The sequence below is a fragment of the Rhinatrema bivittatum genome, chromosome 16 (genome assembly GCF_901001135.1).
Source record: "Rhinatrema bivittatum chromosome 16, aRhiBiv1.1, whole genome shotgun sequence".
NCBI classification, from domain to species: Eukaryota; Metazoa; Chordata; class Amphibia; order Gymnophiona; family Rhinatrematidae; genus Rhinatrema; species Rhinatrema bivittatum.
Window position 1 is genome coordinate 68,431,636 of NC_042630.1, and position 22,263 is coordinate 68,453,898.

Sequence of the window (22,263 nt, forward strand, 5' to 3'; positions counted from 1 at the left end):
TTGTAGACTATCTTCTTGCTGTTAGTGGTACTATCTTCACATCTGAAGATAATTGCATGGCATGTACTATTCTGCATTCAACACTGTTAGTGTTAGATAGGGAGGTTTTGCCAAAAGTGGGATATTAGTATCATTTTCATAAGAACATAAGAATTGCAAAACTGGGTCAGACCAAGGGTCCATCAAGCCCAGTATCTTGTTTCCAACAGTGGCCAGTCCAAGTCACAAGTACCTGGCAAGTACCAAATCATTAAATAAATCTCAAGCTACTATTGCTTATTAATATTAGTTTATGGATTTTTCCTCTAGGAACTTATCCAAACCTTTTTTAAACCCAGTTACACTAACTGCTGTAACTATGCACTGAGGGGCGGATTTTAAAAGGCCCGCGCGCCTATTTTGCATAGGCCGCCGGCGCGCGTAAAGCCCCGGGACGCACGTAAGTCCCGGGGCTTTCGAAAAGGGGAGGGAGGGGGCGTGTCTGGGGCGTTCCCGAAACGACACGGCGTTTCGGGGGCGTGCCGTGGGGTTTCGGGGGCGGGCCCGGGGGCGTGGCGCCGGCCTGGGGGCGTGGTCGAGGCCTCTGGACCAGCCCCCGGGACCGGAGGACGGAGCGGGGCTGCCGGCAGACAGGCGTAACTTTGCCGACAAAGGTGGGGGGGGGTTTAGATAGGGCCGGGGGGGTGGGTTAGGTAGGGGAAGGGAGGGGTGGGTTAGGTAGGGGAAGGGAGGGGAAGGTGGGGGGAGGGCGAAGAAAAGTTCCCTCCGAGGCCGCTCCAAAATCAGAGCAGCCTCGGAGGGAACAGGCAGGCCGCGCTGGGCTCGGCGTGCGCAGACCCCGGATTTTATAAGATGCGCGTATCTTATAAAATCCAGCGTACTTTTGTTCGCGCCTGGTGTGCGAACAAAAGTACGCGCTCGCGTATTTTTTAAAAATCTGCCCCTGAGTGAAAAAGCATTTTCTTCGATTTGTTTTAAATGAGCTACTTGCTAGCTTCATGGAGTACCCCTTATTCCTTCTATTATCTGAGAGAGTAAATAACTGAATTACATTTTTTTCAAGTCCTTTCATGATTCTGTAGATCTTTATCATATCCCCCCTCAGTCATTTCTTCTCCAAACTGAACAGCCTTAACTTCCTTAGCCTTAAGAGCAGCTGTACCATGCCACTTAGTTGCCCTTCTCTGCACTTTCTCCAGTGCAACAATATCTTTTTTGAGATGCAGTGACCAGAATTGCACACAGTATTCAAAATGCGGTCTCACCATGGAGTGATACAGAGGCATTATGATATTCATCATTTTAATTGCCATTCCCTTCCTAATAATTCCTAATATTCTGTTTGCTTTTTTGATTGCCACAGAACACTGAGCAGACGATGTCAATGTATTATCCACTATGACATCTAGATCTCTTTCCTGGGTGGTAACTCCTAAGATAGAACATAACATTGTGTAACTACAGCAAGGATTATTTTCCCTATATACATCACGTTGCACTTGTCCATGTTTAATTTATTTATTTACGTACTTATTTAGTACCATTTCTTACCTGCCCCTCCAAACAAGTTTGGGACAGGGTACAGGAGAAAAACATACATAATGATAAAAACAATTATTAAAAACAGATAAAACAAGGTTACAGTCAAACAAGATATATCAAAAGTGGTTCAGAAAATGAGTATAGATATAGATGATCCAGAGAGATGAGGAATGATGGAAAAGGTTATGGATAATTGTTGCAATTTTGTACTTGATATGTGATGAGATGGGTAACCAGTGTAGTTCTTTAAATATGGAGGTAATGAATTCTTAAATAGGTGTACCAATCAGTAGATGAGCAGCAGAGTTTGGGATTATTTGTCCTTCCTTAATTTGTAGATTATTTTGGGAATAAGTGGTATTGGCGGAAAAGCATTCATTAATTCTGTCATCAAAGAACTTGCAAAAGCATCTGAGGCTATAGCATCCAGAACAAGTTTCTTGGAACAACAAAGTTGATGCTTGAAGGGAGCTGTAAAAAGATTTATGTGAGGCATTCCCCATTTTTTAATCAGGATATCTGGGTGAAGAAAATATTTGTGAGGTTGAAGTTTGTGATTCAGTATATCCACTAAAATATTGAGCTTGTCTGGAAGATGGATGGCATTGAGACAGATTTTTCTTCATATTGCCCAATTCCATATTTTGGTTGCCTCTTGGCATAGACTTACGGCACCTATCCATCCTTGTTAGTTTATGTAGTACATTGCTACTATGCTGTCTGTCTATATCAGAATTACTTGTCCCTTTATAAAGTGTTTGAATACTTGGAGGGCTTTGAAAATGGACCTTACTTCCAAAATGTTTATACAAAGTTTCTTTTCCTGCTTGGACCAACTAATTATAAAATGATCTAACCATAAAACCCATGAGTTTCTCTAAAAGTAAGTGCCCCTACTGTCTAGTTCAAAGAGACCCAAAAATCCAGTCTAAGATGTGGCCTCTCGCATGTATAGGCCCATCTAGATAAAATGACTAGCAACTCTGCAATCTATCCTCCCTATCTATATGCAAATTATAATCCCTCATAATTATAAAATATGGAAAACACAGACTGAACCTCATCTAAAGATTCTTGAGATAAATCAGAAGGGCAGTATCATAAAGAGCTTATAACAGGTATTGCAACATCAAGTTTTACCAATAAACTTTCACACCTTGCTAAATGAGTCAAAAGTAAAGAATCCTTAAAAATTACTGACACTTCCCTCCTCCCCCTACTGAGAAGTCTGAGATAACTGCCTGAGAACCTAAAAACCATGTCTCAGTAAAAAAAAAAAAAAGCTACTGCAACTATTTTCCCCCTCATTTACATCAAGAATTGTCAACCATTTCTTCTGAATAGGCCTAGCGTTTATTCAAAAGGCCAGGGAGCTCATTTGAACTCAACTATCAACATTTCTCAAATCTACTCCATATCTAACAGGAATACCTAAACATCTATTCTGTTCTTTCATTAAAAACTCTTTTCTTTTTAAATTCCTTCTCCCTGAGACACAAGAAATTGCCACCCTTCCCTCTCTCACTGCTCCCTGGGTAAGCAGCATGGAATCTATTTACCTTTTTTGATCTTGTCAGGTAATTATAAACTGAACTGGTGGCCACTGTTGGAAACAGGATACTGGGCTTGATGGACTTTTGGTCTGACCCAGAATGGCAAATCTTATGTTATATTTATGTTCCCCCATTCCTTTTATCCCAACGCATATTAAATCCCAAATCTGTCCAAGATCTCCCAAAGGGGTGAACCATTTTAGGTTCAGCTCACCACCATGGCTAGTAAGAGACACTAGATAAACCCTACAAAATAGTGACTCAGGTAGGCAGACTCTGGAGGGGGGTGGGATTAAAGAGCCTGGGTATACTGGGGTCTCCACATAAGGTTGCAAAAGCAGCACCCCAGCCAGTCCGCTGATGTCCATGGCAGACCCAGCCCTTCTCACTCACAGCAGCTAGTAGCCTTTGTCTTTTTGAGTTCTGAAAGGCCACTTTAGTGTCGACACTGGATGGCATCACCCACTTGTGTGGCTGAATTAATTCCTGCTTGTCAATGGAGAAAATAAGCGCAGTGATTTGATTTTCAATTCCCTACATTAAGGAGGTCCAACTCTGATTCTTGTGGGCCCTAAACTTGTCAGGTTTTCAGGACCACTCTAATGAATATATGTGAGATATATTTGCATACAATTGTTGCAATATGCATGCAAATGTATCTCATGCATATTCATTAGGAATATCCCCAAAATCAGTTTGCAGTCCTTTATGTACTTTCCAACACAGACTTTGTCCGCATTTAAAGATGTTATAAAGTCCATAGTTACTTTTGGACCTGTGGACCTCACCAAAGCTAATTTATAAAATAAAAAACTACTTGGTTAGTTTCTCAATGAAAATTATTCTGCAGGTCCATAAGTACAAAAGCTGGACATTCACACTCCTTACGCTTTTGAAAATTGTCCATTGTCATTCACTGTGACAAAGTAACCCACAATGCCTAAAAGATGTATTCACAGCAAACAGATTCTTCCCATGCTGCCTTGGGACTGTACTGACATCAGTTCAGACTATTCCAAAAATGCCTCAGAACTGTGCATACATTAATGCAATGCAGCAGACTCCCACACTGCCCCAGGGCTATACATACATCTTCGCAGACACTTCTCAATGCCTAAAAACTGAAGTTACCAGTTAATGATCTTCCCCACAATGTCCTTAGGAGATCCCTTGGGGGACAGTTCCTTCTGCACCAAATGATAAGGGTAGAGGACATCAATAGGGAACTCGACAAAAACAGGTCCTGCAAAACCCAAACAAATTAAACAAAAAAAAAGTTAGACATAGTATTACAAACAAGGTGGCAAAAACGTATGGTGAGAATCAGGGAAACTCCTGCATTGTGTTATATGTATATTCTGAAAGAGAGAAGAGAGGCATTCCAATAGCTTAAAGCATAAACAATACACAAGAGGCTTGAATTTTTGGTGGAAAGAAAACTCTAGAACAGGAGTTCTTAACCTTGTCCTGGAGGAACCCCTAACCAATTGTGTTTTTATGATATCCATGATGAACATGCATGAAACAGATTTGAAGACCCAGCGTATCTAAATCTCTCTCATGCATATTCATTCTACCCTGAAAACCAGACTGGTTAATAGCTCCTCCAGAAATGAGTTAGGAAGCACTTCTCTAGAAAAAGAGTTCATGATGTGATCCTGGAAAGTGTTAGATGCAGGCCTAAAACCAATCAAATTCTTAAATCAGGTAATTCTTATTAAGATGAATGACTTGTTTTCAATGTAGGGAGATAAAGGGGAGACATTTCTGAAAACCCACATATCTGCAAAGTCCAAGGCCTACACAATTCCTGGCTGCAAAGTGCTCAGACTTTGTACCTGCTCTTTTTTGAACAAATATTGGCTAGAAAACAATGTATATTGATATGAAAATCCAATCTACATAGATTACATTATTGGAAGTGTCTGATTTGAGAAAAGTTGTTCAGGTTTTGATATTTTCACCTACGGACTTTTGCAACTCTTTTCTGTTAGGACTTCTACAAAATGTTCTGAAAGCTCAGAATGCAGCTATTCGTATAACTGATAGACCTCTCGGGGATCATATTACTCCTCTTCTTGAAAAGCTGCATGTCCTTCCCATTGAAAGGCTTACATTTAAGGTATTCACATTCATTTTCAAAGCCATCAGCTGAACATTAAAAGCAGTGACATCTGGATGTAAATTCTTTCAAGATAGACTGTGTGAATTCTGTGAGCAACTGTTTGGGGTGGTGGGACCTCTACTTTGGAATTTTATTCTGGATGAGCTTAGAAATGAAACCTGTTGCATTTTAGGAACAAGTTAAAAACATCACTATTCAAGCAATCTTTTAATATTTAATATTGAAAGATTTTTAAACCTTTTATGTTCATCATTTCAGATCATTACCTAGCTAGGCTATTTTCATCTAATATTGAGGTTGCCACAAGTATATGGTTAAGCTGATATTAACATTTGTTGTATGGACTTTTGTAATTGGTTGTTATTTTATGAATGTAAACATGTAAACTGCTGAGAACTGCTGATTATGCGGATATAATATTTATTAAATAAATGACATAGTAACAGTTAACGACAGCAGATAAAGACCAAAATGGTCCATCCAATCTGCCCAGAAAGTTGCTCAGGGTAATAACTGCCACTTTGTGCAGGTTACACTCATGCTTTCTGTTAAGGGTATTAACTGCTGCTTTATACAGGTTACCCCCAATCCCTCTGTTAAGGGTAGTATCTGCTGCACATTACGGTATTCCCATGCAGAAATGTTTATTTTAGGTGCACTAGAGTTTAATCCATTTCTTCTTTTCTAGCTACTAGGGATCCTCTGTCCCACACCCTTTTGAATTCCATTATCATTCTTGATTATTCAAAGGCAAGAGTCCTAGACTTCAGGGAAAATTAACTTTGTTAAAATGGGGGAGTTTAGGTGTCCATCTTGCTGTAACCGCCAGAATGGCTAACCATCGCCAACCATGTACCATAAACCAAATGCCACCACCATTGATGTCTCCAACACCACAATTTCACTTTGTAATGTCTAGGCTTGAGATCAACTGTGGCAGCACACATTTGGCATATCCTGCGAATTCTTCGCAAACATTTTCTTTGCACTGTACAAAGTAGACACGACTTCACGCATAATTTTTATTGCTCAACCAATACCAATCCCAAACCGTGGAGTTAATAAAAAAAATCATAAAGCCACTGTAATCCAAAACTGGGGCTAAGCTGTCAATTGTCTTGATCTGATGACTTGCTGATATAAGCAAACACCTTGACAAATCGCTGATGTAATTAATCCAACCAAACAGGAACTCTGGCAGCGAAGAACACCTTCATCGCAGCAGCCAAGTCAAATTTTTATTGTAGGCCATGACCAGATAACTGCAAATGGTTCCAATTCGTGCCGCTTCGCTGCCAATTGTGCAGAGTAATCATTAAAAACCAGGACTCGGGATCCTTCATATTTCACTACTTTCAGCGTACGATAGACAAGCAAAACTGTTTATCCGCAAAAACCAGAACTTATTATTGGCCGAGATTTATCAGATAGGTCTCCCCAGGCACCAACATGATGTGCCCTCTCAAATCTGATTGCCAGCGTAATGCCCTCCAGATTAAGCTCTCTCCATCAATTTAGACTCATGTATAGTCTCTGTAATGCCCAAGATCTTTAAATTATTTCAGTGGCTTCGATTTTCTAAATCATCAATTTTTAATTTTGCCGTTTGAACCAAATGCTCCAGGCCCACCAGCTGCCCCTCTAAAACTTGCCCCTTTATTTCCGTGTCATGCACCCCCACTTCTATGACAGTAAACCTTTTGGCAAAATCTGATATTTGACATCGATGACTATAACCGAGGTGTTCAATTGTCCAGCTTACCCTCCATGGCAGTTATCACGCCCACAGAAAATTAATGGATAATAGCTGCGGTGTCCAGCCTGCTCTGGAACTGCAGCTGCCATTTCCTGCTCCATCATCATCGTCATTCTCTCTTTTTCTTTTTTTGTCGCCTACTATGGGTCTTTCAAATCAGGCTAAATTGAAAAATTAACTTTTTAGCTACTTGAAGAGGGGAGTGGCACCCGGAGCCGCTGCAGAATGCATCCACTCAGTTCACTGCATACCAGAAGTCCTCTTTTTATTTATCTGATTTTTATATTACACTTTTTGGCATTTCAAAGCAGATTACATTCAGGTACTGTAAGTATTTCCCTATCCCTAGAGAGCTTACAATCTAAATTTGCACCTGAGACAACAGAGGGTAAAGTGACTTGCCCAAGGTCACAAGGAGCGGTAGTGGGATTTGAACCCTGGTCTCCCTGGTTCGTAGCCCACTGTGCTAACTGCTAGGCTACTCTTCAACGCCAAGCATATAGATAAAGGAATGAGGAAGAACAGGCTGCTATGGTTTTTTAAAGGCTGAAAAGGTAAGGGAAAAAAAGATTAGTGTTCATAAACAAGAAATTGCAGAAAGAGGAAGACAGTGTTACAGTTCGCCTGCTATATAGCTTCCCCTCCACCAGAGGTCCTCCCTGAGCCTCGCTCAGTTGTGTAAGTTATCTCCTTACTGATTATATGACACTTCAGTTCCAGCCCTAACCCAGCCTGTACATTCCCTCAGTGTCTCCTCATTGAATCACCCAGGCTCCATGATCTGGCCATCTTTGCTTTGTTATCTTGCCTTGCCTTGTGGCCTACCTAGGCCTTCTGCCTTGCTCTGTGCCTTTCCAGGCCTTACTCTATGGCCTTCTAGGCCTGCCTGCCTTGCTCTGTGCCTTCCTAGGCCTTCTGGCCTTATTCTACGACCTTCCAGGCCTACCTGCCTTGCTCTGGGCCTTCCTAGGCCTTCTGGCCTTATTCTATGACCTTCCAGGCCTACCTGCCTTGCTCAGTGCCCTCTTGGGCTTTCCTGTCCTAAGTTCACCTAGCCAGCCTTATGCCTGTTGGGTTTTCACATTTATTGTTTCCTTTTCTGTCTAGTCCTTGTCTTGTCCTGTGTTTGTCTTGCCCTGCCATCCCAGGCCTTGATCTTGCCTCTGATCCAAGCCTGAATGGTGTCCCTGCTCCCAGTCTGTACCATGTTTCAGTCCTGCCTATATCCAGTTCCTTTCTATCCTCAGTACTATCCCAGCCTCCAGCCCTGCCTGTATTCAGCTTCCACAACACATCATATATAGTGATAAATTCATTAGAAGAGTTTATTATTGTATATAAAGCATTTTATCAAAAAGCTTCAAAAAACATTCAATTTCTATTCATTGTTTTGAAGCATTTTGATAAAATGTTTTGTATACAGTAATAAAATCTTTTCTAATGAATTTATCTATCACTATATATATGATATGTTGAGTTAGAGTGTGTGATATATTTTTTATATAGTTGCCATTTTTTTGGATGTATTCAGCTTCCAGCCTGTGTCTGAATCCCGCACCAGCCATGATGTTCTCGAGAAGGCAAGACCTACATGCGCCCAGAACCAGAGGACTCAACATGCAGGGGAGGGGGTTGGTTAGGCAGAAGACCATCTTCAGTTCTGCCCTTTAGCCCTGTGCCACTTCTGCAGGGGTGATCCCCGACTCCAGCCCACTGAACTGTGACAGACAGATGACAATATCTGGAAAAGGTAAGAGAAGCTGGGAAAGTAATCAGGAATGTAAAGATTCAAATGGAAGAAAAAAAGCAAATATGGTAAAACAGAGAAAATACTTTTTTCAGTTGTTAGTGATAGGAGCAAGTGCAAAATTGGCATTGTGAGACTCGGAATTGAAGTTGGAGGAATATGTAGAGGCTGACAAGGAATAAGCAAAATTGCTTAACAAATATTTCTGTTTGGTGTTACCGTAGAAGAGCCAGGAACAGAACTACATAAAATGAACACAAATGATTGGAAGTGTGGTAAATTTCAATTGATTTTAGGAAGAGTGTATTTGTGAGGAATTAAGTAAATTTAAAGTAAAGTAGATAAAGTGATGGGGCTAGATGTGATATATCCGAGGGTATTAAGGGAACTTACAGAAGTTCAGCAGAGTTGTTTACTTGTAACAGGTGTTCTCCAAGGACAGCAGGAGGTCAGTCCTCTCACATGGGTGACATCATCAAATGGAACGCAGCATGGAAAAACTGTGTCAAAGTTCCTAGAATTTTGACTGAACCTCGCTGGACATACCATACCATGTGCCCATGCAGGGTCCCTTTGGTCTTGTTTTTATTAAAATGAATTAAGTATTGAAGAAGCCAATTCCATGGGGAAGTGGGAGGGTTTTGTAAGGACTGACATCCTGCTGTACTTGAAGTGTTACGCTCTGCGGCTGCAGACAGCTGCGGCCTCTTCTGCTCACCTCTCTCCCCCCTTCTGCAGTTCCTCTGGGCGAGCTTGCGGCATCCGCCAGTAGCTGCCGGCCCTCTCGGGCCTCCTGCTGCGCCTAGGACGCTGAAGAATGCAATCTTGCCTGGGATTCCCTACGCGCACATACGCGCCTCCTGGGCTCTTTTGAAGACGTCATGGCACAAACCTCGGGGGCATCCCCCCGGATGACGTCAGTTCTCTTCACTATTTAAGCCTGCTGCACCAGGACACCAGCGACTTGGCAACGAGTTCACTATTCTATTATTTATTTATTTATTTATAATTTTTTTTTTATATACCGACAACCGTTTGCACATCGTATCGGTGTACAAGTAACTTAAAACTTTCTGACAATGCCTTTACAGTGAACAATAACTATGTATACAAGAACTTACAGCTAATTCAGAAAAAGGAGTAACTATTTACAGGTTCGATGGTAGTTTACAACGGCAATTTACAATTTCCAAGGTACAGTGGCATATTTTCGATAAACTGAGTAGAGAGCTGGATAGACAATGGAAAGTTACGGGAAGTATGAAGAAAAACATTAGGGTGGTGAAAATAGTTTTCAAGATGGGGTGTTGACAGGGGGGGGGGAGAGTGGGGTGGAAAAAGTAGCAAATCGAAGTATTTGCATGGTGGGGAAGTAGCAGGGGATTGTACAAGATTCTTCAAGGAAAAGTACTATACCCAGCTCAGGGAGTCATCCGGACGGGGGTTAATGAGTGAAGGGTATGCCTGTAGGAACAGCTAAGTTTTTAGTTTTTTTTTAATTTGGGTGTAGAAGTTTCGGTGCGTAAGTCTGGGGGCATGGAGTTCCATAGGGTCGGACCGGCCAGGGAAAAGGCTCTGTTCATTGTGGAGGTGAGTTTAGTGAATTTGATGGAGGGGGTCCGGAGTGTTCCTTGGAGGGCAGGGCGAGTTGGTCTAGCAGAGGTACGAGGAAGCAGAGGAGGGTTGATCCAATGGGTATTTTCATTGTTAATGCTTTTTTGTATGATGGAGAGAACCTTAAACAGGATTCGGTATTGTATTGGTAGCCAGTGGAACTCGTTAAGAGTTGGAGTGATATGGTCACGTTTTATTTATTTATTTATTTATTTATTTTTAGATTTTTATATACCGGTGTTCCTATATGAAATAAAGATCACATCGGTTTACATTGAAACAGAACATGAAAATTGCCAAAAGGCATTACATAGAACAAGGTTATGAAACTTGGAACAGTGTACATAAGTTCAAAATTTAACAATAACGTTGTAACATTGATGACCAAAAGATAAAGGAGAAAAAAAAAAAAAAAAAAAGACTTAAACAATTAAGTTGACAGGTCTTATTGAGCATAAAAATTATAACGTATAAGTGAGAAAGTCTCAAGTGTCCTGCAGCAAGAGATTAGATACCGAAGTAGGTGGTGGTATGGAAAATGGGGGTTTGTGAAGAAGATATGTTCTTGCTGGTTGGAGGGGAAAAAATGATGATCATGGTCCTGGAAAAGCTTGGCTAAAGAGCCAGGTTTTAAGTTTTTTTTTGAATGAAGAGTGGCAGAACTCAAGCCGAATGTCTGGTGGGAGCGCATTCCATTGAATGGGGCCTGCTGTAGATATGGCACGTTTATGATGCGAGGATTTTGTTGAAGGTACATAGAGTGTGCCTTTATATGCTCCTCTGATGGGTCTAGAGGAGGAGTGAGGGCGTAGTTGGTTACATAATTGAAGAGGAGAGATATTGTGAATGGATTTATGAATTACGGTGAGTACTTTATATAGGATCCTTTGCTTTATAGGCAGCCAGTGGAGGAGCTTGAGAATGGGGGTGATGTGATCTCTTTTATTCGTATTGGTAAGGATTCTGGCTGCAGAGTTCTGTAGCATTTGGAGGGGTTTGATGGATGAATATGGAAGGCCAAAGAGAAGCGAATTGCAATAGTCGACTTTTGATAGAATAATGGCTTGTAGGACCATCCGAAAATCGTTGAAATAAAGAAGAGGCTTCAATTTTTTTAAGACTTGTAACTTATAAAAACAGTCTTTGGTGGTTGTGCTTATGAATTTTTTAAAATTGAGCTGATTGTCTAGCATGATACCTAGATCTCGAACATGTGGTGAGTGATTTAATATGGGAGTGGATGAGTTGAGTAGGTCAGCTGGGTTTAGAAGTTTGATGTTGATGTCTTGATTGATGATTATGATCTCAGTTTTGTTGTTGTTAAGAATGAGGCAAAGGCTGGAGAGAAGATGATTGATCTGTTGCAAACAATTGTTCCAGTGAGCCAAGGTTTTTTGTAAGGATTCTGAGATTGGGATGAGTATCTGGATGTCATCCGCGTAGAGATAGTGAGTTAGGTTTAGTTTAGTAAGTAGATGACATAGAGGTAAGAGGTAAATGTTGAAGAGGGTAGGGGAAAGGGAGGAACCCTGAGGGACCCCCCGGTTGGAAGGGATCGGTTGTGATTCTTTGTTGTTAATCTTTACTTTGAATTGTCTATTTGCTAGGAAGGATTTGAACCAGCTGTAGACTGTTCCTTTAATGCCTATATCTGCCAGACATTTTAATAGAGATGAATGGTTGACAGTGTCAAAGGCTGCAGAGAGATCTAGTAGTATCAAAAGATGTGGTTGTTTTTTGTCCATATTAGATAGAATAGAATCGGTAAGAGAGATAAGGAGAGATTCAGTGCTTAACGATTTCCGAAAGCCATACTGGGAAGATACAAGAATGTTGTTTTCTTCCAAATATTCAGATAGTTGTTTATTGACTATCTTTTCCATAATTTTGGCGATCAATGGCAGATTAGCTATTGGGCGGAAGTTAGCTGGATCTGTGGTTGGAAGGTTAGGTTTTTTAAGTAGAGGTTTGAGAATGGCTAATTTAAGTTGGTCAGGAACTAGACCCTGGGAGAGAGAGCAGTTAATGATGTCTGCAATTGGTTTTGATATGGAGTTTCTTATTGCGATGAGAAGGTTAGTAGGAATTGTGTCTAAGGGATGAGATGACGGTTTCATTTTTTTAAGTATGTTTTCTATCTCAAGTGCTGAAGTGGTCTCGAAAGTTTCCAGCGTTGTATTTAGTTGAGGTGAGGTAATGTGAGGGAAAGGGGGATATGAAAAAGATGATGAGAAAGAGATAGTCAGTTTGTCAATTTTATCCTTAAAGTATTCTGCTAGTTCTGATGCTTTGTTGAGTGCTTGATCATCAGGAATGGTAGGAGGTGATGGTTTAGTGAGAGCTGAAACGTAGGAGAAAAGTGCTTTTGAATCAAATATGAAATGATGTATTTTTTTTGAGAAAAAATCTCTCTTTGTTCTCAGTATGGTGATCCTATAAGCATTGAGGGAGGTTTTATAAATAGCTAATGTTGTGGGGGATGGGTTTCTCCTCCAAGTGTGTTCTTTATTTCTTAGCTCTTGTTTAAGCAGCTTCAGTTCTGGGGTGAACCAGGGTTTCCTGTTGTCTGGCGAAGGTTGTACTACTTTTGTGATGGAAGGGCAGGTAATGTCTGCGATCTTTTTGGTGATGTTGCACCATGAGGAGGTGGCTGTAGATGCGTTGGAGAGATCGAGATGTGATAATTCATTAGTGAACTGATTGATGAGAAGGTCTGTAGAACAAGGTTTCCTGAATTGAATAGTGTTTTTTGGGAACGAAAGTGGAGGATGTTGTGAAAGCTTGAAGGTCGTGTTGATGATTTGATGGTCCGACCAAGGGACAGGTGAACATGTGATTGTATTTGTGTTTGAGATGCACTGATTAATGAAAATAAGGTCTAAAGTGTGACCTGCTTTGTGGGTAGGGGCTTTTATAATTTGTGTGAAGCCCATGTAGTTGAGAGCCGAGAGTAGGGTAACACAATTTGGGGATTGTGGTGAAGCATTGACATGTAAGTTGAAATCACCCAGTAAGATGGCAGGTTTGTCTGGGTTGAAGTATTTGGCAGAGAGTTCAATGACTGGTGAAGGGTCAGAATCTAAAGATCCTGGTGGAGCGTAGATTAGGCCAATTTGTAAATGATCAGATTTAAAGAAAGAGAGCTCTAATTTTGATGTGGTATATGAATGTTGTAAAGATATTCTTAGACCTTTCTTGGCTGCGAGAAGCAGACCTCCTCCCTTTCTTTTGGTTCTAGGTATGGAGAAAAAATCATAAAGCTGAGTTGGTAGTTGATTTAACAGAGCTAAATCTGAAGGTTTAAACCACGTTTCTGTGATTGCACAGATATCTGGGTTTACTTCAGTAAGGTAGTCGTTTAAGATATGAGTTTTTTTTGAAAGTGATTGAGCATTGAATAGAGTAAGAGATAACAGAGAAAGGCCGAGGAATTGTGTGATTGGTGAAATCATTATTGGAATTAGCCTTTGATGACGGTTGTAGTGTTGTGGGAGAGGCTTAGTTTGATGTTTACGTTGATTCTTGATGATTGGTATGGAGTATTCGCCATGGCAAACATGGTGATGTATAGGGATAGGGAAACCAAGAAGCATGTTGATCTGTTTGTGTGGTATAGAGAGAATATTAGAGGCTTACTCGAGTGCTCCAAAGAAGATGAAGATTCAAGGGCCAGTAAACTGGCTTATTATTGACCCGAAGCTGGCTTTAGGATCAGGGAACACTATCTGTTGAGGTTCCAGGGTTTGTGGAGATTTTGGATTACAATTTCAATTTGTTTTCCTGTTGATGAATAAAGCTTGGGATCTATTCTCGTCTCCCTTACACGAATCAGCTGACTTGAATCTTGTTGCCAATGTAATTTATAGATTTAAAGATGATATGCTGAATTCTAATCAAGGTATGAAAGGAGAATTAAGCAGATAATGAAAAAGAGTATGTTTTCTGGAGTTAGTAAGGATGCGTGCTGAGGCATTCTGTAAGAGTTGTAATGGTTTGGTATATGTGACAGGAAGGCCAAGGAGGAGTGCATTACAGTAGACTATTTTGGAGAAAATAATAGACTGTAATACTGTGCGAAAGTCGGTGAAGTAAAGAAGGGGTCTGAGTTTTTTTATAGTTTGTAATTTGAAATAGCAGTCGCTTAGGATGGATTTAATGAAAGGGCACTACCAGCGAGATTTTGCTATTTCGCTTCCTGCTTGTCTCTGGAATTGTTCCTGCTCCTTCTGGTGAGAGATTCCAGGTACCCGCTCCTCGGAGGCCCTTCTCCTGGCTATCCGCTCCTCTGAGGGCCATTCACCAGAACCCCTTGGCCTTGCTTTAGGCCTTTGGACTTATCTTCTCATCCAGCCTGAGTAATTGTATTGACCAGCTATGGGATCTCTCCCTCTTCCTCGCTTGAGATTCACCTGGCCATCTGGATCCTCATTGGGTGTACCCCGCTCCACTGGCCATTACCTTCTATCTGGGACCCTTGACCGATATACCCTGCTCCACGACCACCATTGGACCATCCGAGGACCTCATCCGGTGTACCCCGCTTCACGGACCATTGCTGGACTTCTCGGGAGGAATTTGTTTGGATGACCTGATCCTTCACTTCAGTACCAAGGCTACACTTCACACAGACTGCTTTCTGGGACACCCTCCGCTCCTCAGAAGATGGTCCTCCAGAATTGTACTCCGACTACCATCAAGCTCCCATCATCAGCTACCAGGCTGACGTTCGTGGCCATACCACCATGGGTCATTCTCTCTCTCTCCTATCATGCTCTCTCTTTTCCTGTGACTGTATCCAGTCCAACTGCCGAGGGCGTGCCTCCCCGAAGGTGAGCATTTCAGCCACTCACCTCGGCCGAAGGGTCCACTCACTCACGTATCATTACACGAAGAACAATTCTGTTTTCTCTGAGGACAAGCAGCCCCAGTGATAAAGAGGTAACATCAAAACTAGTGCCACTGAGCACAAGAACAGTGTTTTTGTTGGTAACAAGTTTTTGAGTTTTATTCTTAATCTATAGTGGGGCAGCCTGGAACAAAAACAATGGGCCCTAGGTGGGAAAGAGTTGGATTCTACACCTCAAACAAATTCCAAAGGACAGATTGGCCAAACTTACTATCATGTCAGCCATCCCTAACCAGACAGTTATGTGATGTCAATGAGTGGAAAGAACTTTACTACTCTTCTGGTATCCACGCATCTATTGGTAATACCAGGAATACAATCTTAGGTCAGTTTTGTGGCAGTGGCGCACAACCTGTTGTTCTCACCACGAGGGAAACAACACACCTACACTAGAGGGCAAACTGGAGGAGTAGTGCCCTCTGTTTTTAAAAGCATGATGACCAGGACTCATCCAGCAGTATTAGTCTTGCAGATCGTGGCGCACATACACACTCCCCTCACTGCGCTTGCCATTGGGGTTCTGACTATGGCCACATCTGTTGATGGGCGTCATTGCTCCCATGGTACCTGATAGTGTTCCAAGAGGCTGATCATAGCATTTGAATTGGAGTCATTAATGGCTCACTGTCCTTTCTGGCGCATAATGGCAGAAGGGAAGTCCCTGGTAACCAACAGTGTCATGATGCTCTGTGGTGGTACCCTGCAGCATCCAACTGCATCCACCAGTGCCCACTGTGGTAACTGTGCTCTCAGTGCCAGTAGCCCCTTGGTGCTCACACGTGATGAATCGCATCTATGGCATCAACGAAGCCATGCCTAGGGTTCCAACAATGTTTGACCATGCCACAGGCACCTGGCATGCTCAATAGCATGCAGTGCCATCGATGGCAATTCAGGTGCCTGCAGATGACATAAGCCAGGCGGTACCCATGGTGTACATGGCATCTAATGATGCTAATAATGCACGAACATCACAGGCTGAAAATACCCAAGGGTTGGCGGCACCAATGGAGACCGAAGGCATCGATGGTCCAGTGATATTGATGATGTCCGTGGCACCTGAAGGCAGAAATCCTGCAGCACAGACAAGCCACTGGGTGTCCTGTGGCACCAAAATTTCACATTGGTGCTGAAAGCTATGCACCCAAGGGTGTCGATGCTCCGAGCTCGATGTTATCCATGCCAGTGCATATGGCTGATAATAGCCTCAACAGCAAGTTCATGGTGCTTGAGGGTTCTCAGGATCCCGTGTCCCGATGGTAAAAGGCCTTGAGAGCGACCAGGTGCTCGATGGTGATATCAAGTGATGGCACTTGATATCATTGAGAGCAACCACAAATGGCAATACTGGCAAATATGCTCAATAGCCTTGAGGGCAGTCCCACACCTCAATGGCATCAAGGGCGGCCATGCACCTGATGCGGTCCGAACCGGGACGCTAGAGATCGCTGCCACTACTCCGTCTCATGAAAGCCATTGGCACTCTACACTTGGATTAGTGTTGATCCTCTGGTATATCAAGAGCTCATGGCACTCGATGGAGTCTATGGCACACAATAGTGCCCATTGATGCCTATGACATAGAAGAGTTTCCACCTCCAGCCAGGACAACTGACAGCATGCACGGCGCTTGATGGCCCTTGTGGGGTTGAGGGCAGTCACGCACCTTGATGGTGTCAAAGGTGACCATAGTGCTTGATGGCAGTCCTGGTCCCCGACACAGTGTTGACATTGACACGTTAGACCATTAGTGCACAGGCACGGGTGTGAACGGGCAACTGTTACCAGGCATGGCACCAAAGGTGCAGCAGCAATGCTGCTTGCCCAGCAGCCTGCTCACCCTCTCTCACAAGGAGACTGCACTTCCAGCACTGGCAAGCAGGAGGGGAGGCTACGTTGTTCAGGGCTCTTGCCCATGGAGACTAATTCCTTAGAATGTAGGGAGGATAAGCTCTCCCCCCCCCACAGGAATGGTGCTCGATCCCCTCACTGTCCATGCCTCCATTGATGTTGATCAGTCGGTGAAATGACATGGAACTCCTGTCCGCATAGAACTCTGGCAAGTCCCCAGGCTCAGCAGCCTACATGGATCACCAATAGATTGCATCCCATCAATCCTGCAAGCACCTGACAAAGGCACAAAAACAGACAGAGCAAGGAGAGAATACAGAAAGTAAACTGCAGATGTAGTATTTATTAAGGAATAAAATTAGACTCTGTCAGGCAGCACAGTGACTAAGGCCCGCCATGCGACTGGCAGAAAGTTGAAAAGATGAGAAAATAAAATGAAAAAAATCCTACCATAAGGAAAAGAAAAAAAAAAGCTGCAACTCAAAAAAAAAAAAATCACAATAAAAACTGTGAGAAGAGGGCAAAGATGAATACCATGACTAAACGGCTCCTGCATCTACACGGCTCCGCGGAAAAAAAAAAAAAAGAGAGACTGAGGAACTAACTCTGCCTAAGGGGCAGGGTGATGACTACAGCTGCACCTGCTCAGTAGGGCATGTTTGAAAGCTCTAGAATCTTTGAGTTCAAAATTCTGGGCTGGACTCCATCCAATAATATCACCCATGTATGAGGACTTCCATCCTGCTTAAGACTGAGGTACCTCAGGCAGAGTGAGTGATATACAAGATGGAGTGCCTAGCTGAAAGACTTAACCATACTTGGAGAGCTCCGCCACCTAGTGGCATGGAGGACATACCCAGACAGAATGGCTAATTCAGCTGTTTATCTACGTGAAAAAGTCCTTTCCTACTCCTTGGAAGAAGATTCCTACTAGAGGGAATCCACTACCAATATTGCGAGATGCCACATCTTGCATCAGCTGGACTACATATGACCCCAAAGTAGTGATATGAGCTTCCCTCCTCAGATGAGCCCCTGAAGCTAGCATGATACTGAGGAAAGATCAGGTAGAACGCAACTACACAGAAGCAAACATGACAGGAAAAGGGATAATAAAAGCATACTCTTCCCTGAGAAGAAGTAAGGTACTGAGGGGAAAACATTCTAATGTTTTCTTTAGCAGGCTTGCAAAAATACACTTACACTCAAGATGGGACTAAGTTCTCAACTTTTCCAGGGTCACCAGCAGGTAAGATGCCTTTAAAAAAATTCTCGGAACACTACTGGGGGTAGTATTGAATAGGGAAACTCTGCTTTTCATAGCTCGAGTACCTTGGATACTCTGGTTTCAATGAAAAATTCTTCCCCTGAACACCTGTGGCAAGTTTTGTTTTCTTCCTCATGTACCTTAAGATACTTTTAGTTTATTTCATTTTTTAAAATATTTTTCTGGATGGTAAGACACATTGACGATATAGGAATTGTGCTGGCAGGCAGGAGGGGATGCTACATCATCCAGAGCACCATAAGTGATCATTAATTTGGGCCTGTGAAGACTCAGGAGTGTTGAGAGAATAAGCCCTCCTGCCCATGGGAACTTTCCTTCATCCGGTGTCCCCCGCAGGACAAGGTGGTGGTGGGTTGTCAGTTGTGGATCCTTTGCTGTCTGGGCCTCTGTCAATGCCCAGCAGTCAGACTGAATTTCATAATTTCATGGAGCTCCTGCCAGGATAAGAACTCAGGCAACTCCTTAGGCTAGAGGGCAAGCCTGACCACACAGGAACCTTACAAATTGCAGGTTCCATAAGGCAACAAAGGAAAAACAACACACAAAGGCTAAAGGAAAGAATAAAACATACAAGCTGCTGAGCAGCATTCGAGAAATTACTTACCTGATAATTTCGTTTTCCTTAGTGTAGACAGATAGCAGTTGGAGACGGATCAGATTTCAATCTGACATCAGCCCTAGTACATAATACCTCTGCAGGAAGTGCAGCTCTTCAGTATTCTCCTCAAAAAGCATTGTGGATATATGTATGACTGAATAATTTGAATAACTTGATTAACTTTATAACTTGGATAACTTGATTAACTTTATAACTTGGATAACTCGCGAGAAGAGCGGGGGCGTCGGGGCACCGCGCGGATCATACTGAGTCTGGCTCGTGGTCTCCAGGGAGCGGCGCGTGGGAGAGCGCAGCTGTGGTCAGAGGTGCATGATGTCATCTGGTTGAGGAAGGACGATGGGGAGCGTTGTATATTTTAGAAAGGGATATGAAGACTCCATCCAGCACCCATTCAGCCTCCTGCAACATCCATCCAGCACCCTCCAGCATCAACAGTCATCCATCCAGCACCCATTCAGCCTCCTGCAACATCCATCCAGCACCCATTCAGCCTCCTGCAACATCCATCCAGCACCCTCCAGCATCAACAGTCATCCATCCAGCACCCATTCAGCCTCCTGCAACATCCATCCAGCACCCATTCAGCCTCCTGCAACATCCATCCAGCACCCTCCAGCATCAACAGTCATCCATCCAGCACCCATTCAGCCTCCTGCAACATCCATCCAGCACCCATTCAGCCTCCTGCAACATCCATCCAGCACCCATTCAGCCTCCTGCAACATCCATCCAGCACCCTCCAGCATCAACAGTCATCCACCCAGCACCCATTCAGCCTCCTGCAACATCCATCCAGCACCCTCCAGCATCAACAGTCATCCATCCAGCACCCATTCAGCCTCCTGCAACATCCATCCAGCACCCATTCAGCCTCCTGCAACATCCATCCAGCACCCATTCAGCCTCCTGCAACATCCATCCAGCACCCATTCAGCCTCCTGCAACATCCATCCAGCACCCATTCAGCCTCCTGCAACATCCATCCAGCACCCTCCAGCATCAACAGTCATCCACCCAGCACCCATTCAGCCTCCTGCAACATCCATCCAGCACCCTCCAGCATCAACAGTCATCCATCCAGCACCCATTCAGCCTCCTGCAACATCCATCCAGCACCCATTCAGCCTCCTGCAACATCCATCCAGCACCCTCCAGCATCAACAGACATCCATCCAGCACCCATTCAGCCTCCTGCAACATCCATCCAGCACCCTCCAGCATCAACAGTCATCCATCCAGCACCCATTCAGCCTCCTGCAACATCCATCCAGCACCCATTCAGCCTCCTGCAACATCCATCCAGCACCCTCCAGCATCAACAGTCATCCACCCAGCACCCATTCAGCCTCCTGCAACATCCATCCAGCACCCATCCAGCCTCCTGCAACATCCATCCAGCACCCATTCAGCCTCCTGCAACATCCATCCAGCACCCATTCAGCCTCCTGCAACATCCATCCAGCACCCATCCAGCCTCCTGCAACATCCATCCAGCACCCATTCAGCCTCCTGCAACATCCATCCAGCACCCATTCAGCCTCCTGCAACATCCATCCAGCACCCTCCAGCATCAACAGTCATCCATCCAGCACCCATCCAGCCTCTGCCAATCTACATCCAGCATTCATCCCGTCATTGATAGCACAACTAGACCACCATGCCACCAGAATTCTCAATCCCTATTCTTCACCGCAGCTTCCGCAACACAGATAAAGCAACAATGCAACCGCAGCCACGCTCCTCCAAAACCCTCATTCCGATCTTACTCACCCCTTTCAGCCAACTACTAGGTCTCTCGCTATTCACCCTAACTCTCTTCAACGCACAATCTATCACTAAGAAAACTCTGATACTCAATGACTATCTCTTAGACAACAAACCGGACATCTGTGCCATAACAGAAACTTGGCTTAAACCAACAGATATAACCCTAATAAATCAACTACCCACACAGATGTACGACTTCTTCTCCCTCCCCCGATTAAAGAAAAGGGGAGGAGGCCTACTGCTAGCAACCAAAAAAGAACTGAGAGCCTCCCAACTCCCAATAAAATCAGACTCAAAATTGGAAATAGGCCTATTCAAAACCAACGAACTCCAAATCCTCTTAGTCTATGCCCCTCCTGGACTCCTAGACGCAGATGCCTCCATCATAATAGAAGTAATTGCAAAACACATAAACCTGGACTCCCCCGCCTTGATCCTAGGAGATTTCAACCTTCATGTCAATAACACCACACTCACAACCAACTGTGAAACCCTCCTCTCCACACTCTCAGCCTTGGGCTTCCAACAGATTATCAATAAGCCCACCCACAAGGCAGGCCACACTTTGGACCTCATTTTCACAAACTCCGGCATCAAGCACTCATCCCATCCCATTTGCACTCCAGTCCCATGGTCAGATCACTCATTAATCTCCGCCACCTTCTTAATGACAGAAACCCACAAACCTCAATCCCCTCAATCTCCATTCCCTTACAGAAGATCTTGCTCTTCCGATGACCTTAACTTCCACCTGGCTAAAGAACTTCCAAACTTAAACCTTGCAGACCCCAACGCAGCCATATCATCCTGGAGCAATATCACAGAGGAAATAGCAAATAAATTATGTCCTCTTTCAACAAAAATACTCAACCTGAATTCACATAAGAGACAACCATGGTTCACCAAGGACCTACGGAAACTCAAACAAACCCTCAGAAAAAAGGAAAGCCTATGGCGCAAAACCCCTTGTGCCAGTACCCTGTCTACTTACAAATCTGCCCTCAACCATTACAGGAACAACACTCTAAAGGCAAAAAGAGATTTCCACGCTCTCAAGATCCACGACATTATCTTTGACGCAAGAGCCCTCTTCTCCTACGTATCCGAACTAACTCAACCTAACTCTCATTCCTTCCCTAGTGAACAAGCACAAGCTAAAGCAAATGAACTAGCCCTATTTTTCCAAAATAAAATCTCCAATCTCTTAACCCTCCTCCCACCTAACCCCACCCCTCTGACTAACCCCCTACACATCCCCAACAAGACAATCTCACTGGACACGTTTGAACCTACCACCGCCTTAGAGATCCAATCCCTGCTAAAGAAAATGAAACCTTCATCGCATCCCTTCGATCTAATACCGTCAAAACTTCTTCTGTTAATACCCGAAACCATCTCTAAACCACTTGCGGACATTATAAACTGCTCCTTAACACAGGGAATCTTCCCAGAGGCACTAAAAACAGCTTCTCTTAAACCTCTACTAAAGAAACCA

General features: G+C 43.5%; 1 protein-coding gene across 2 annotated transcripts in view; it reads right to left on the reverse strand.

Annotated features, from left to right (window-relative positions):
* ILVBL (ilvB acetolactate synthase like) overlaps positions 1-22,263 on the reverse strand; it is a 233,149-nt gene that overhangs the window by 135,339 nt on the left and 75,547 nt on the right. For both annotated transcript variants that reach the window (XM_029580271.1, XM_029580272.1), the window contains exon 6: positions 4,227-4,338. In XM_029580271.1, the coding sequence (XP_029436131.1) occupies positions 4,227-4,338 (112 nt within the window). The remainder of the gene's footprint in view (positions 1-4,226; positions 4,339-22,263) is intronic.